Source organism: Prionailurus viverrinus, chromosome B4, assembly GCF_022837055.1.
Source record: "Prionailurus viverrinus isolate Anna chromosome B4, UM_Priviv_1.0, whole genome shotgun sequence".
Taxonomy (NCBI): domain Eukaryota; kingdom Metazoa; phylum Chordata; class Mammalia; order Carnivora; family Felidae; genus Prionailurus; species Prionailurus viverrinus.
In genome coordinates this window covers 93,430,107-93,448,648 of record NC_062567.1, presented here as the reverse complement: position 1 = coordinate 93,448,648, position 18,542 = coordinate 93,430,107, and the positions used below count along the sequence as shown (strand labels likewise).

Here is an 18,542-nt window from a genome sequence, read left to right as displayed (position 1 = left end):
CTTATTCTTCCAGCCAAGAGGGCAGGAGACTGGATTTACCCTCCCACCAGGAAACAAAAACAGAAAAGAAGGAAAGCGAGCAAGTAAGCAGGCCAAATCGATGAAACAGTGTGTGTGTGTGTGTGTGTGTGTGTGTGTGTGTGTGTGTGTGCGCGTTTAATCAGGTAATGAAGGACAGTGACTGTTCAAAGGAAACAAATGAGGTGGGCCATATAACTGCCCCAGCTTACTGTCTTGAGAGAGTTTCTAGCTGGCAAAGAGAGAAAACCCAGTCAATGCCTAGTGGTCTCCTGGAGTTGAGGACACAGAGATGGGAATTGGGGGAAGCCAAGTCAGAGTTCACAAGACAGAGTACCATAGAAGAGATAAGTGCACAGAGAATTCAAGAGATCTGTAGAGGTCTCTCCCTGAGTAGTCAGCAGAGTGTTGGTCAGTGCATGTGTGTCCATAAATTATCAAAGGCTAGGAGGAAAGGTCACATGAAATTATTAGAAGAAACAATATGCAGGCTCACATGGAATTGTTCCCCAAAGGGTGGGAAACCTCATAATTCACAGGGCTCTGGGTAAAGTACTCAGAGCAGCCTGGCCTCAACAGTCGGGCAAAATCAGTCCCACACTAAATACTGTGCTGTAAAATCAACTAACAAACTTTAAAAGACCCAAAATTATTTTTTTCCAATCTTACACAAATTCTTCCAGAAAACTGAAGCTGAGGAGTAACTTCCCAACTCATTCTATGAGGCCAGCACTACCCTGGCATTGAAATGAGACTAAAACGTTACAAGAAAAAAAAAAAAAAAAACGAGGGGCGCCTGGGTGGCTTAGTCAATTAAGCATCCGACTTCGGCTCAGGTCATAATCTCACGGTTTGTGAGTCTGGGCTCCATGTGGGGCTCTGTGCTGACAGCTTGGAGCCTGGAGCCTGCTTCGGGTTCTGTGTCTCCCTCTCTCTCTGACCCTCCCCCACTCACACTCTGTCTCTCTCTCAAAAGTAAACATTAAAAAAATGTTTTTCAAGAAAATAAAACTATATACACCAATATATCTCATGAATTTAGATGCAAAATTTTAAACAAGATTTAACAAACTGAATCCAACAATATGTAAACAAGGAAAATACTTCATGGTTTAATACTCAAACAACAATCTCTGTAAACTCACCATAGCAAAAATATTTTTAAAGAAAAACCATATGATCATCTTACAAGGTGCAGAAAAGGCACTCAACAAAATCCAATGCCCATTTCTGATAAAAACTCTCAACAAATTTAAGAATAGAAGGAACCCTTCTCAGTCTGATAAAGGGCATGTATGAAACACTACACCTGATATCATATGCTTAAAGACTGAATGGTTTCTCCTAAGATCAAGAACAAGATAAAGATTTCCAATCTTATCCCTCTATTCAACACTATGCTTGAGGTCTTAGACATTACAATAAATAAAAAATAAATATAAGGCATCTAGACTGGAAAGGAAAATGTAAAACAACTTATTTGCAGATGACATAATCGTCTACGTAGGAAAATTAATAGAATCTACATAAAAACTACTAAAATTAAGTGAAAACCCAGCAAGGATCCAGGACTGAAAACCAACATACAAAAATCTATTATTTACATACATACACGCATATCAGTAAATAAGGTTTTTAAATACAGCATTTACAATAACTTCAAGAAATATCATATACTCAGTCTAACAGATAATGTGTAAGACTTCTAAACTGAAAATTATAAAAGTATTTGAGAGAAATGAAAGAAGACCTAATTAAATGCAAAATACACCATGTTCATGGCTTAGTGGAATCAATACTGTTAAGATGTCCATTCTCCCCGAAACTGACCTCTAGACTGATTATAGTGCCAATCAAAATCCCAGCAGGCTCTTCTGGAGATAGTAAAAAGCAGATTCTAAAATTTGTGTGGAATTCAAATGACCTAGAAAAACCAAATCAGACTTGCAACAGAATAATGGGTGGAGCACTAACATACCCGGCTATAAGACTCAGCATAAATCTACAGTAATCAAGAAAATGTGGTACTGATGTAAAGAGAAACAAAGAGATTGACTGTCCAGAATAAAGAATTCTGGAATCAACATAAAAATGCATATATGGTAAATTTATTTGACACAAGTAGAAAAGCAATTCAGCAAAGAAAGAATAGTCTTTTCAACACACAGTAATTAAAAAACTTGAATCAGTGTGCAAAAAAATAAACTTCAATCCATACACCACACAACATATACAAATTAAATTGAAATGGGTCACAGATTTTTTTTTTTTTAATTTTTTTTCAACGTTTTTTATTTATTTTTGGGACAGAGCGAGACAGAGCATGAACGGGGGAGGGGCAGAGAGAGAGGGAGACACAGAATCGGAAACAGGCTCCAGACTCTGAGCCATCAGCCCAGAGCCCGACACGGAGCTCGAACCCACGAACCGTGAGATCGTGACCTGGCTGAAGTCGGACGCTAACCCACTGCGCCACCCAGGCGCCCCGAAATGGGTGACAGATTTAAATGTAAAACCTAAAACTACAAAATTTAGGAAGAAAACAGAAAATCTTATGGTCTTGGGTTCAGCAAAATTTTTTTAGAAATGACACCAAAAGCATAAAAGAAAAAAATGGATACATCAACAAAATTGAAAACTTCTACTTTTTTTAGTGTTCATTTATTTATTTAGAGAAAGAGCAGGCATGCATGCACACACAGACACACAAGTGGGAGAGGGACGGGGAGAGAGAGACAGAGAGAGAGAGAGAGAGAGAGAGAGAAAGACAGAGAGAGAAAGACAGAGAGAGAGAAAGACAGAGAGAGAGAGAATCCCAAGCAGGCCCAATGCTGTGAGCGCAGAGCCCTCAGCCCCACCTCATGAACCGTGAGATCATGACCTGAGCTGAAATCAAGAGTCAGACGCTTAACCAAGGGAGCCACCTGAGCGTCCCGAAAATTTCTGCTTTAAAAGACACTATCAAGGAGCGGCTGGGTGGCTCTGTTGGTTAAGTGTCCAACTTCAGCTCAGGTCATGATCTCACAATTCGGGAGTTCAACCTCACATCGGGCTCTGTGCCAATAGCTCAGAGCCTGGAGCCTGCTTAGGATTCTGTCTCCCTCTCTCTCTACCCCTCCCCCACTTGCGTGCTCTCTCTCTTAAAAATAAACAAACATTAAAAAATAATTTTTAAAAAATAGTAACTAAAAAAAAGGCACTATCAACCAAATGACAAGCCAAGGCTCAGGAAGGGAAAATACATTTGCAAATCATATCACGTATCTAATAAAGGGCCTATATCCAGAACGTAAGAAGTCTCACACGTCATTTTCAAATGTATCCTCTCTGTAAAGAGGACTTTCATACTATTCTTTCTAACCTTATACTCTAATAAACTTTTGCCTGCTGAAAAAAAAAAACAAAACAAAAAAACAAAAACCCAAAAACAAAACAAACAAAAAACCCTCTCATAACCCATTAACAAGAAAATGAATAGCTCAGTTTAAAATAAAATGAGCAAGGGACAACCTGGGTGGCTCAGTCAAGTGAGAGTCTGACTCGTGATTTCCGCTCAGGTATTGATAACAAGGCTCCATGCTGGGCATAAAGCCTGCGTAAGATTCTTTCTCTCCCTCTCTCTCTGCTCCGCATAAGCACGCACACTCGCACTCTCTCTCAAAAATAAAATAGACAAAAGGTTTGAACACTTTACCAAAGAAGATTTATGGATGACATATAATCACATGAAAAGACGCTCAACATCCTTAATCATTAGGGAACTGCAAATTGAAACCATAATGAGATACTACAAATCTATTAGAATGGCTATAATTAAAAAGGCTAACATACCAAATGTTGACAGAGATGTGGAACAATTGGAACTTTCGTACATCACAGTAAGCATGTAAAATGGTACATCCACTTAGAAAAATAGCTTGGCACTTTCTTAAAATGCTAAGCATGCAACGAACATTATGATCCAGCCATTCTACTCCTTGGTATTTGCCCAAGAAAACAGAATGTGTCTGTTCATACCAAGACTATACCAATTTTCATAGCAGCTCTATTTACAATAGTCAAATGTAGGAAAAAATCCAAATGTCTATCAACAGGTAAATAAATGAGTAAATCTTCGTATGCCTATACAGTGGGATACAATTTGGCAATAAAAATGAATAAACTGTGGCATCTAGCTAGCTCAGTCAAAGGAGCATTCAACTCCTGATCTTGGGGTCATGAGTTCGAGCCCCACATGGCGTGCAGAGATTACTTAAGTAAAACTTTTTGAAAAATGAATAATGCAACATTAATGAATCTCAAAATAATTTTGCTGAATGAAGACTAAACAGAATACAAAAAAAAACAGTTATATAATTGCATTTATATAAAATTCTAGAAAATGTGAGCTACTCTATAATGACAAAAAGCAGCTCAATGGTTGCCTGTGTACAGGGTAAAGGTAGTGACAGATTACTGTGGGTCAAGAGGAAACTTCAGTAAAAATATTATCTTTACTGTGCTGACCAGTTCAGTGTATATATACACACACGGTTCACAGTGTATACACACACACACACACACACACACACACACACACACACACACACATCATAAACTATCAAATTACACCCTCTATATGCAACTTATTGTCAAGTGTACCTCAAAGCTGTATAAAAAAGGGGCGCCTGGGTGGCGCAGTCGGTTAAGCGTCCGACTTCAGCCAGGTCACGATCTCGCGGTCCGTGAGTTCAAGCCCCGCGTCAGGCTCTGGGCTGATGGCTCGGAGCCTGGAGCCTGTTTCCGATTCTGTGTCTCCCTCTCTCTCTGCCCCTCCCCCGTTCATGCTCTGTCTCTCTCTGTCCCAAAAATAAATAAACGTTGAAAAAAAATTTAAAAAAAAAAAAAAAAAAGCTGTATAAAAAAATAAGTTACATGGAAGGTTTACTGTTTAAACCGTAAAACCCCATATAAATGTAAACATGTAAAAGTAGAAGATAGTTCCATTAAAAAAGGGGGGGAGGTTAATCCCGCCTCAAGAAAAAAATTTTAAATCACACCATGTTTTTCGTGGCAGATTAAGTGTCTACAGGGAGCAAACACTATCACCAAAGACTTGCTACTTCATGGTACTAAGCTAGTTATATAAAGTTGATTCAAATTGAAACTTTTATTAGGCACTTATTATGTGCAGACATTACAAAGAACAGAAAATAAACAAGATAAAGTTCCTTGCCTGTGTGTACCTAGCAGTGTTATAAAGAACAAGATCTTTACACAAGCTAGAATATTCTAAGTGCTCCCCACCCTCTTGGTGGGGGAGGGGGAAGAGAACAATGTATTGAAGTACCAAAGAAAGGAGAAAAGTCCATTTCGAATAAAACTGCCTCATACCCTCCAGACTATCTATTTTTAAATATTTGCTAAGATGCCTAACCAGGTAAATATGTTTCTATAACTCCCAATGATGATGGCCTGCTGATGGCAACATAAACTGCAGTATTTTTTTCCTTTAGCAAAGGAACTATGCCAGATTGAAACGTACTAAAAGAACTCTAGGAACCACAGCACATGTTTTAGAATAAACTTGCTGACCTCTAGTTTAGCAAAAGTTAGAATTAAAAGGCAAAAATGAGACAGGCAAAGAAATTCAAGTTTCTACATAAAAAGAAATGTACTTGGGACAATCCAACTCAAGACCATGCTACTTCCTGACAAAAAAAGCTGAAAAAGATTAAGTTACACTATATCATAGCAAATAATTTTCTATATTGTTCCTACACTTAAGTGGGATTTGATTTTTATTTATATTATGAATATCATAATCTTTATTTTCCAAAACTAGAGATAAATGATAACATTCAACCCAAATATTTTAAATTTACTATCAGGGATAAAATTCTTGCCCTAAATCTTTGTTCAAACATGGGAACCCAACACCTACTATACATAGCATACATTCTTTTTTTTGTTTTTAAATTTATTTGGTGAGAGAAAGAGAGAGAGAAAGAGAGCAGAAAATGTGCAAGCAGGGGAGGGGCAGAGAGAGAGAGAGAGAGAGAGAGAGAATGAATCACAAGCAGGCTCCACATTGAACCCAACAAGAGTTCATCTCACAAACCATGAGATCATGACCTAAGCTGAAATCAAGAGTCAGATGCTTAACTGACTGAGCCACCCAGGCACTCCACAAAACATACATTCTTGAACTGTAGTACCTATGTGAATTTCATAAGCTAAATTTAACAAAAAAGTGACAAAAATTCAATTTCTTTAAAACTATCAAGCATATTGAAAATTTTTAACTTTTGGTTAAAATACCAGTGTGAGCCCAGAAATTCTAATGCACTCAACACCCAAATATCTAAGCACCTACTTGATATTTTCATTTCAATAACCCACAGGCATCTTAAACTCAGTATGTCTTACCCCAAATCTGCTCTTCTGATATTCCCACCTCTATCAAAGACATCCCATCTACCAGTTATCCTCTTTTTCATCATTCCCATCCTATTTCCTAAATCCCTCAAACCTTCACCTCTGACACTGACCCCTCATCATAGCTATCCTGGGTTGCTAAAATAACATTCTGGTCTCTCTTCTCCCAATCTGGTCATCTCCCAAAAATTTGTGCAAGGTGTGTAAACACCGCCAAAACTGATCTTTATAAAATGTACATGTGACCACACCATGCCTGAACTTAAAATCCTTCTGACTTTACCCTCTATCCTCTACACTTTACCTCTGCAGCTAATCAACACCTGACACTCCCTAATACATGCAAACTTTGTCTCTTGGGTCACTCTGAACCCACCTGTTCCCTCAAACCTTTGTACCTTTTTATGTGTGTTCTCTGTTCTCTCTTCATTACACCTTCTCTCTGCAAATAACTTCTACCAAATCCTTCAAAACAGCACATTTTTTAACTTATACACTCAACAAATTTACTGAGCTTCAATGAAATGTGAGGAATAAAAGTTGTCGGCAGAAACACACACACCAAAAAAAAGTGTCTGCTGAAACTAGTAACATCATGTAAACCAGTAAATAGTCATAGCACAGTGTGATGGAAGGCACAGGCTCCTGAATGAGATGTCATTTTCAGTTATTTCTCCAATTAATATACAATTAATGCTTACAATGTGCCAGGCACAAAGCAAGCTTCTGGATATAAATACAGAAGATTCAGTCACTGCCTTCACAGCACTTACAACAGAAGAAGAGATTAGGACAATAAAACAAATAACTACAATGTATGACTTAAGTATGAATAGGCTACCATAGTAGGACGTAATAAATGATATCTCATCTAGACTTAAGGGCTAAAACAGGATGAGAAATCAGAAAGACTGAACTACAGTGATATATCTATCAATTGAGACCTGGAGAATGACAATTTTAATTTTTTTTATTTGAGAGAGAGAGAAAGAGGGAGGGAGAGGGAGGGAGAGGGAGGGAGAGGAAGAAGAGGGAGAGAGAGGAAGAAGAGGGAGAGAAAGAAGAGGGAGAGAGAGGAAGAAGAGGGAGAGAGAGGAAGAAGAGGGAGAGAGAGGAAGAAGAGGGAGAGAGAGGAAGAAGAGGGAGAGAGAGGAAGAAGAGGGAGAGAGAGGAAGAAGAGGGAGAGAGAGGAAGAAGAGGGAGAGAGAGGAAGAAGAGGGAGAGAGAGGAAGAAGAGGGAGAGAGAGGAAGAAGAGGGAGAGAGAGGAAGAAGAGGGAGAGAGAGGAAGAAGAGGGAGAGAGAGGAAGAAGAGGGAGAGAGAGGAAGAAGAGGGAGAGAGAGTGCTCACACAGAGGAGGGGCAGAGAAAAAGAGAATCCCAAGCAGGCTCCACATTCTGCACAGAGCAGGACACAGGGCTCAATCCCACAACCCTGGGAAAATGACTTGAACCAAAATCAAGAGTCAGCCGTTCAATCAACTGAACCACCGAGGTGCCCCTGAAGAAACAATTTTAACCAGAAGGTTTATGTTCTTGGCAGAGTGTACATTCTACACAGAGAACAACAGTTCAGTGCATGGCTACAATCCAGATCAGACAGTAAAGGTTAAAGAGTTTAGGGACAAAAGTAGAGACCAGATCAGATCACAAAGAGTTTTGTAAACCACACTCAAGAACTTGGGAGTTTGGAATTTGTCCTGAAGATAACTCTTTGCCACTAGAAATCCATGAAAAAGTTCCAGCAGGGGAATGCCATGGTCAGACCTGCCTTCTCGGAGCCAACACACTGGCTGCAGAGCCAAAAATGAACAGCTGCAATAATCCAAGGGAGGGAGAGATTCATGGTGGCTTGAACTACAGCTGTGGCAGTAGGGATGAAGAAAAGCAGATGGCTTAGAAAAATATTTAGAAGGTCAAAGTGACAGAACTTCATGACTGATTAGATGTGGAAGATGAAGAGAAGAGAAATCAAGGACAAAACTGAGTGGATGAGGTTATTCACTGAGATAGGGAATACAGAAGGAAAAAAAAAACAGCGACTTTCATTTAGGACAAGTTAATCAGTAATGACTGTAGAACTAAAGAAATGTAGAACATAAGTTGTTTTAAGAGTAACAACCACAATCAATACTACGCAAAGCAATCTACACATTCAATACAATCCCTATCAAAATAAAACCAACATTCTTCACAGAAATAGAACAAACAATCCCAAAATTTGTATGGAAACAGAAAAGACACTGAATAGCTAAAGTAATGTTGAAAAAGAAAACCAAAGCTGAAAGCATCACAATTCCAGACTTCAAGCTGTATTACAAAGCTGTAATCATCAAAACAGTATGGTACTCGCAAAAAAACAGACACACAGATCAATCTAACAGAATACAGAACCCAGAAATGGACCCACAAACGTATGGCCAACTAATCTTCAACAAAGCAGGAAAGGATATCCAGTGGAAAAAAGACAGTCTCTTCAGCAAATGGTGTTGGGAAAAGTGGACAGCAACATGCAGAAGAAAGAACCTGGACCACTTTCTTACACCATACACAAAAGTAAACTCAAAATGGATGAAAGACCTAAACGTAAGACAGGAAGACATCAAAGTCCTAGAGGAGAAAATAGGCAACAACCTCTTTGACCTCACCACAGCAACTTCTTGACATGTCACCCACAGGCAAGGGAAGGAAACAAAAGCAAAAATGAACTATTGGGACCAATGAAGATAAAAAGCTTCTGCACAGGTAAGGAAACAATCAGCAAAGCTAAAAGGCAACCAATGGAATGGGAGAAGATCTTTGCAAATGACATATCATATAAAGGATTAGTATCTAAAATCTATAAAGAACTCATCAAAGTCAACCCCCAAAAATAAATAATCCAGTGAAGAAATGGACAAAAGATATCACTAGACACTTTTCCAAAGAAGACATCCAGATGACTAACAGACACATGAAAAAATGCTCAACATCACTCATCAGGGAAATACAAATCAAAACCAAAATGAGATACCATCTCACACCTGTCAGAATGGCTAAAATCAACAACAGAAGAAATGGTGTTGGTGAGGATGCAGAGAAAGGGGAACCCTTTTGCACTGCTGGTGGGAATGCAAACTGGTGCAGCCACTCTGGAGAACAGTATGGAGATTCCTCAAAAAACTAAAAATAGAACTACCCTAGGACCCAGCAATTGCACTACTAGGCATTTATCCAAAGGATACAGGAGTGCTGATTTGAAGGGTCACATGCACCCCAATATTTATAACAGCACTATTGACAACAGCCAAAGCATGGAAAGAGCCCAAATGTCTATCAACTAATGAATCGATAAACAAGATGAATGGATAAAGTACACACACACACACTGGAATATCACTCAGCAATCAAAAAGAATGAAATCTTGCCATTTTCAACAACATGGATGGAACTAGACTGTAATATGCTAAGCGAAATAAGTCAGAGAAAGACAAATATATGATTTCACTCCTATGTGGAATTTAAGATACAAAACAGATGAATATAAGGGAAGGGAAGCAAAAATAATATAAAACCAGAGAGGGAGACAAACCATAAGAGATTCTTTAATTTTTTTTCATGTTTACTTATTTTTGAGATAGAGAGAGAAAAAACATGAGTGGGGGAGGGGCAAAGAGAGAAGGAGACACAGACTCTGAAGCAGGCCCCAGACTCTGAGCTGTCAGCACAGAGCCAGACAGACATGGGGTCAAACCCACGAACTGTGAGATCATGACCTGAGCTGAAGTCAGACACTTAACCAACTGAGCCACACAGGCACCCCCATAATTGACTCTTAAATACAGAGTACAAACTGAGGGTTGCTGGTGGGGTGCGGGTGGGGGGAAGGGCTAAAGGGGCAAGGGGTGTTAAGGAGGACACTTGTTGGGATGAGCACTGCGTATTATATGTAAGCGATGAATCATTAAATGCTATTCCTAAAACTATTATCCCACTATATGTTAACTAACTTGGATTGAAATTAGAAAATAATAAATCTTTAAAAAAAATTAAAAAATATATAAAAAATGAGTAACAAACCACAGATATTCTGAGAGTGAAGCTATACAGATATTGAGATATTAAGGATGTTACAATTCTCATAGGCAGGCAGAACTATTATTGTTTCTTAAAAACAATATGTTGGGGCCCCAGTCAGTTGAGCATCTGACTTCGGCTCAGGTCATGATCTCACAGTTTGTGAGTTCGAGCCCCGCTCAGGCTTTGTGCTGACAGCATGGAGCCTGGGACCCGCTTCAAGTTCTGTGTTTCCCTTTCTCTCTGCCTCTGACCCGTCATGCTCGCTCTCTCTCAAAAACAAATAAACACTAAAAAAAAAAAAAAAAAAAAAAAAAAAAGAAAAGTTTCTTAAAAAAAAAACAAAACAAAACAGTATGCCAAACAATGTCAGACAGGAAGGCAGGAATAATTTAAGTCTGGGGAGGTATAATGAGGATTAAGTGAATGCCTTCTCTTATACCAAGAACTACATATACATTATAGTATTGCATATTAAGAGACAAATAGATTTCATAAGGATTTCAAATCTTCCACTCAAAAGTGAAAATCAAAAAGTCGGGTTATAATTTCTCATTTAGTCCCAGCAGTTATGTCACATCAAAGACCTAACAGTTTAACTCTTTCACCAAAAAAAGTCATGTTTTTATTAATTCATAAATTGAAATAACTTGTTAAAATTGCTAACTACTGTATTATGTCAAAAGTAAAGTCTGTGTTTAACCACTCTGTGTCCAAAGAACTCGGTATACAAAAGGTACTCCAATGTTTGCTAAAGAATGCCAGAAAAAAAAGAAGTGTTCATAATGTATTCTACACCAGGAAGGTATTACCACGTTATAAGATCTAGTTTAGGAAAAGAAAAGTTCTCCAGGAATATCTAGATACTAAGAATATTCTTGATGTTTCTTAAGCACAAAGGTTTCACAGGGCTATAAGCATATCTAAAAGGAATTAGAAGAGGCCAAAGTTAAGGTACAAAATAAATTCCTACTAAGAATGCCATCAAAACAAACTAACAAAAATAAAGCTGATTTCCCAAACGTCTCAAGTTCTTTTTTTTTTTCTTTTATTTATTTGAGAGAGAAGGAGAGAGAGAATCCCAAGCAGGCTCCACGCTCAGTGCAGAGCCCAATACAGGGCTCAACCCCTGGGATCATGACCTGAGCCAAAACCAAGAGTAGGACACTCAACCGACTGGCACCCAGGCACCCATTTTCAATAGAACTAAATTCTAAAACAATCACAGTAAAAACAAGTGAAACCAAGTGTACTAAAATAGGGCATTTTAACTCCAAAAGAAGAGCACTCTTAGTATTCCATCTCTCCCACTCTAGTCCCCAGTCATTTTCTTTACCTTCTTGCTTGTTCCCACTCACTGAATATGTACTTTGTGCCAGAATCTAGGCAGGTGAAACATTTTAGGCCCTGCCCTAATGATTAGTCAGTTTACTGGTCTTCAGAATACATATACTAAAAATAGCACCACTCCTGAAATCATTGTTGCACTATATGCTAACTAATTTGGATGTAAATTTTAAAAAATAAAAAATAAAACAAGTAAAAAACAAAAAACAAAAAACACCTACTTCAAGGACCTGAAATTCATTTTGCATTTATTTACACAAGATAAAGGGGTGGGTGCTAGTGAATATTTTCCTTCTAAAGAACTGAAGTCTATAAGACAGAAGGTAAGGGGCTGATATACCTCCAATACCTAATATACTGCCTGAAACAAATTACGTGCTTAATAAATATTTGCTGAATAAGTGAAAGTAAACTTTAACAATCAGGGACCTGGATCTAAAGCAAAACTTATTTCGGGCTATTTTCTTTCTCCTGCCTTCTCTGCAGGTAAATTCAACTCATTCCATTAATTCAATTCTGTCCACCAGTTATAGAAGACATATGATGACCTTAACAGGCAGTGTCCCTATTTCTCCCTTCAATACTCATATGAGAATGTCACTTTCCCTATTTGGTTGACGTTAAAACATACTGTTGTACCCACAGATAGTAAGAAAAAAAAATAATAACAACAACAACAACAATTGAACTCCAAGAACTAATCGGGGTTTATAATCACACTCAAACCCACTTTCAAAAGCTCAGCTAAAATATATATGCAAATATATATCCTTGAATTTAGTCATATCATCAGAGACCTGAAGACATCAAATTGGTACCCTGTATTTACTGAACTACTGAACCACCCACTGGCATAAAACCATCAGCATACTAGGGGTATTATAGGGTCCTTCTTTCTTACCAGAAGGATACAATATGCCATATAAGTACATACATTATATTACACAGTAAAAAGAACTTACAGGAGAGTTTATTCTGTTCTACCCTTTAGAAACTAGTTTTTTGGGGGTTTTGCTTTTGGTTTTATTTTACTGTGGATCTATCATCCTTATAATGGATCGGGTTCCCTCTTTACTTTGGCCACTAAAAAACATAGAGCTAAACTGTGGCCCACTCCAGCAGTTTATTTAATAATTGTAGTATTTCCAGTTCCATTTACCTTTCTTATACTTATTTATTTCCCTTTTACCTTTTTTCTAATTTATCTTACATAACTATATAGCTCAAATCTTTGTGGAAAATGGCAGCAGAAATCAGCATTCAATTATATCCTAACCAATAATAACCTTACAATTTTTAAGGAGTCTGAAAGGTTTTCTTTAACATAGTAATAACAACAGCTAACATTTCTTGAGTACTTACTTGACACCAGACACTATTCTAAATGCTTTGCAAATATTAATCCTTTTTACCATTCCACAATGGAAATATTATTATCCCTCATTTACAAATGAGAAAAACAGGCACAGAGAAGTTAAGAAATTTACCCAAAGTAAAACAGCCATAAAGCAGTGGAGCCAGGGTTTGAACCCAATCAGGCTCCATCACCTTAACCACTGTCCTACTGTGATGATTTTTTTCATTCATCAAAACTACATAATTTTTTTAAATTTTTTTTACATTTATTTATTTTTGATAGAGAGAGACAGAGCACAAGTTGGGGAGGGGCAGAGAGAGAAGGAGACAGAGAATCCGAAGCAGGCTCCAGGCTCTGAGCTGTCAGCACAGAGCCTGACACAGGGCTCAAACCCACAAACTGCAAGATCATGACCTGAGCCGAAGTCAGACGCTTAACCGACTGAGTCACCCAGGTGCCCAAAACTACATGATTTCTAAAACAAGGTATTTTTCAACTCCTAAAATAACAATGAGATTTAGAACAAGAGCCAACTTCAAAAATGAAGTTTACACCCATACCAAAAATCATATTATAAATCTTTAAAATTCTGCCATAACCTAAATAATGACTTGCAGAGAAACTGAGATTACAAATAACACACAACATCTACCATGTATTGGTAGATCTAATATATTTACTTATTGATCCTCCTCACAATCCCATAAAATAGGTACTATATCATCCCATATCACAAATGAAAAGAGAGAAGCACAGTAAGGTTAGGTAATTTGACTGAAATCACTAGTAAGTATGAAGTTAGTTTTGAAACCGGTTTGGGTCCAGAATCCAAACTCTTAACCGCTACTTCACAACGCTTCTCTACATGACAAAGATTAACTTCCTCTATCACTTCTTACGCTCAAAGTACAAAGCAAGCAAAACAAAACTGTTAGAAGTTAGTCTACATCCTAGATCTCAACAATGAGAAATTCTAATTCAATAAGGCTGGGCTGTGGTCCAGCATCTGTATTTTTTTTTAAGTACCACATGTGGTTCTTGTGAACCTTGGTTAATATCCACTGCCCTAGGCTTCTAAGCTTGACAGGTCTTAGCTGAACCTTTGGCGGGGGGAAAGAGGGGTGTGGGAATAAAGAAATACACATACATATATATATATATATATATATATATATATACACTCACTCTTTCAAATATACAGACACACGTGTGTGTGTGTGTGTGTGTGTGTGTGTGTGTACATATTCTTCCCTATTCCCCTTTCCCAAAGGAACAAGACTAGAAAGTAGGGAAGCAGAAGATAAAGCCAGGAATGGAACATGGCCTTTTTTTTTTTTTAATTTTTTGTTAATGTTTATTTATTTTTTTGAGAGAGAGAGACAGAGCATAAGCAGGGGAGGGGCAGAAAGAGAGGAAGACACAAAGTCTGAAACAGGCTCTGGGCTCTGTGCTGACTGCTCATGCCCAGGGAACATGGCCTTTTATGCCATGTTAAGCAGCCTTTAGTAGTATTTTACTGGAGACAGTATCAAAGATTTTGTTAAAAATAAAATTTAAGGGGCGCCTGGGTGGCTCAGTCGGTTGAGCGGCCGACTTCAGCTCAGGTCATGATCTCACGGTCAGTGAGTTCAAGCCCCGCGTCGGGCTCTGTGCTGACAGCTCGGAGCCTGGAGCCTGTTTCGGATTCTGTGTCTCCCTCTCTCTGACCCTCCCCCGTTCATGCTCTGTCTCTCTCTGTCTCAAAAATAAATAAACGTTAAAAAAAAAAATTTTTTTTTTAAATAAAAAAAATAATAAAATTTAAGGGGCGCCTGGGTGGCTCAGTCAGTTGAGCGTCCGACTTCAGCTCAGGTCATGATCTCCCCGTCTGTGAGCTCGAGCCCCAAGTCGGGCTCTGTGCTGACAGCTCAGAGCCTGGAGCCTGCTTTGGATTTTGTGTCTCCCTCTCTCTCTGCCCCTCCCCCACTTATGCTCTCTATCTCTCTGTCAGAAATAAACATTAAAAAAATTAAAAATAAAATAATATAAAAATTTTTTTAAAAGGGGGGGAGGCACCTGGGTGGCTCAGTTGGTTAAGCATCTGACTTCAGCTCAGGTCATGATCTCATGGTTCGTGGGTTCGAGCCCCGTGTCGGGCTCTGTGCTGAAGCTGTCTCTCTGTCTCTCAAAAATGAATAAATCTTAAAAAAAAAAAAAAAAAATATATATATATATATATATAGTTTGTTTTTTACAGCTAGAGATGATCAGCTTTGTACATTCAGATGTATACATTACAAAAGAAAACCTCCAGTGGTAGTGTAGAGATAGGATTGTGGGCAAAGAAACTGCAAACAAGGAGAAAAATCTGTTAAGAACTCAAGACTAGAGGTAGACTAAAGGAACTAAGTATGGAGAATGAAGATGATGCAGAAATTTCAGAAATCTCTTTAAGGTAAACTAAAAAATTCAGTTCTTGATTAATTGTTGTTATTGAAATAGATGTCTCCAGGTTTGTTTTACATGCAACCACATGAATGATGATACCATTAAACTAGATCTGAACCTGCTGAGGGAAGAATAAGTGGGTTCTGCTGGTCATGACAGTATCATTTAGGAGAGGGGCAGTTTTGGGCATAGAAAATGGTTTAGATGGAATGATGGTAATGGTATTGCAATGAGAATAAAGGAGGTGATGAAGTAGAGTTATGAAATAAAAGACTAACTTTAAGTCATATTATGAAAGAGAGTGGCTGGAAGGAAAGGGTGAAAAAAGTCTTACATTTCACAACTGGGCATCACCTCAAAGATTCTCTCAAAATCAATCCACACCTGAAAAAGGGAAGTGTAGTTCAAATGGAAAGGATCCCTTCTTGGAAAGATCTACACTGGAACAGTCCAGACAGAAAATCAAGCAGGATAACTTTCAAATATGTAATGAGTCAAATAGAAAATCAACAGCCACAGCGAAGACTTAAAAACCAACACAGCAATCAAAGAGCATCCAAAAACTACAACCAACCTATCATTTAAAATAGCCAATATGCAGAAGTATGAAATCCTTCTTAATGCTTTTATTATTTCATGTAATCCTAAACAACTCCTATACAAACAGTAATAATTCTGGAAATAAAAAAATATGAAGGACAGAGAAATCATGCGTGCTCAGTTTCCCAAGGTCACACCTCAAAGTAACACCAAAACCAAGACCAAATGTGTTATTCTGCCAAGTCTAGTAGTCCATACACCAAACCACAAACGTTGCCAAATAATTCAAAATGGGATAAGGAGAGCAACATAGAGAAAATGACGGAAACTCAAAGAACAGAGAAAGCTATCGGCGACAAGTAAATATGTAGTCTTTAGTGTTCGATGAGTCATCACCAGCCCCAACTGTTTACGAAATACTCCCGCAGTGGGAAATGATGCCTGTGGCATGTCCTGACAGTCCTAAATAACAGGCATTAAAATATGCTCTCAGAAGGTGTATATGCACTATACAACGAAATCTCCTCCGCACCTAATCCTAGTTGCTAACTAGGAGGTGTTAAGACAGCATCACAGATACTTCCACAAGAATATCGTAGAGACGCCTAGGAAATAAATACCTTAACTAACGCCTTCCTAGACAAGCGTAGGATGGTGTAAATCTCCTGTTCCCTGAGTGGAAACACGCCCTGCTGCTCACAACCACCAGCCAACTCGGCAGTCTGGTAAAATGAATCCAATACACTCTTTTCTTCTAAATGCCCAGCTGCACAGCACCTGTTTTCAGCTCCTCCCGAAAGGGACAAAGATGCCTTCAGCAGAGTGAAGCAGGGAAAAGCCAGGGGCAAGTTAGATTAACGCCTCAAAGAAAGACAAAAAAAAAAAAAAAAAAAAAAAAAAGAAAAAAACAAAAACAAAACCACAGTGGAATCAGAAGAGTAGATCTAAAAAACTAGAATTAGGAAAAAGGGAGCCACAAAAAAGAAAGGAACGAGGCAACTACCTGTTCCTTACAAAAGGCAATACAAATAAATGTCCCCTTGCTCCGGAGCAGTGCAGGGGAGAAGCCGAGGCCTAGTTGGCCTTGGAGCAGGAGCCGGTCTCTAATTCCCGGACTGAGCCGGCAATATCGAGAAAACAGCTGACACGACCAACTCCTCTCCTCTTACATCCGCCACACGCTGTTCCTGAGGCAGAGTGGCCTTCACGTCCCTCCCCGACCGGCCTCCAAGTAACAAAGCACCCCTGTCCCAGAGAAAAGTAGGGGCGTTCGCCGCGGCCGTTACTTACCTTCCCGCTCACAACACCCGCCGCCGCCATTTTTCCTTCGCGTGCTTGTGATGACGTAGCAGAGCCTCACGTGTCTCTCGGATTCACAACAACATCCGCCAAAACTAGGCTGATATCCGGGCGGGAAAGGGGCGGGGAGTAGCGGGAACCGCGCTGAGTGAAGGGGCGGGTGGGAGGAACAGCCTGATGCAGGCGTACTGAGTAGATTTCAGAGGCCGCCAGGGCGGAGCCTCTGGTGCGTTCCGCGCATGTACCAATTTATTTTTACTAGGAGGTAACCTAAATTGAAGTGTTTTTGCAGCAAGGTTTGCCTGGGGCGAGACTCTGAGCCACTCACAAGCCAGTTCTGTTTGGTCTGATGGGAAGAACACAAATTGGGAGCCAGCAAACGTGGTCCTGGCTTTGTGGCCATGGGTAGGTCACACCTTCAGCTTCTGTTTCTCATCTGAAAATCAGGATAGTAGGACTGTGGTGAGGGTTAAAGGAATCCCCCATACAGAGACTTTCCCTTTCTGTATGAGACGTTTCTGAATTTGAGTCTGCTCACTGCAACTCACACATGGCCTTTTGAGGAGGCATTTTGATAGGAATTGCGATAATACCACGCCCTCGTTGCTCCAAAGTCGAAAGCACATAGCTGATAGTTCCTCCACACTTACTTAACTGTGACGTGACACAAGTTTCTAAATTCATCCAAGCTTCAGGATGTAAAATGAGAATTACCCATGGATTGGTTGTACCGATCTCATGGGAGAGTACACGTGTGTTAAGACGATTTGTTGAGACACTAAGATGTTGATCTGTTTTCAGTGCTGTAAAAGAATGCGGGGGCGGGGCAGGGGGGAATACCGGAAGATGATTGGGTACTACTCCTGATAGCTCTGGGACTTTCCTTGCCCCAGTAAAAATAAATGACCCATTTGTATCAAAACACCTGTACCCACTGAGGTACTTCTCTCTCCAAACTATAGAGAGAGGTTAGAGACTTGTGAGGTTAGTCGAATAAGTGGCAACCAAAGGGAATAACAGAAAAGGAGGGTTGAAATTTCTGTGAATATCAGGAACCTTATAAGTGAGGAAGGTGGCAAGACC

The 18,542-nt window shown here is 39.2% G+C and overlaps 1 protein-coding gene across 1 annotated transcript in view; it reads right to left on the bottom strand.

The window, feature by feature from the left end:
• Positions 1 to 17,542, bottom strand: part of TBC1D15 (TBC1 domain family member 15) — a 76,531-nt gene extending 58,989 nt beyond the window's left edge. The window contains exon 1 of the mRNA XM_047865967.1: positions 17,451 to 17,542. Within this exon, the coding sequence (XP_047721923.1) occupies positions 17,451 to 17,480 (30 nt within the window). The 5' untranslated portion in view covers positions 17,481 to 17,542. The remainder of the gene's footprint in view (positions 1 to 17,450) is intronic.
• Positions 17,543 to 18,542: the final 1,000 nt, after the last annotated feature.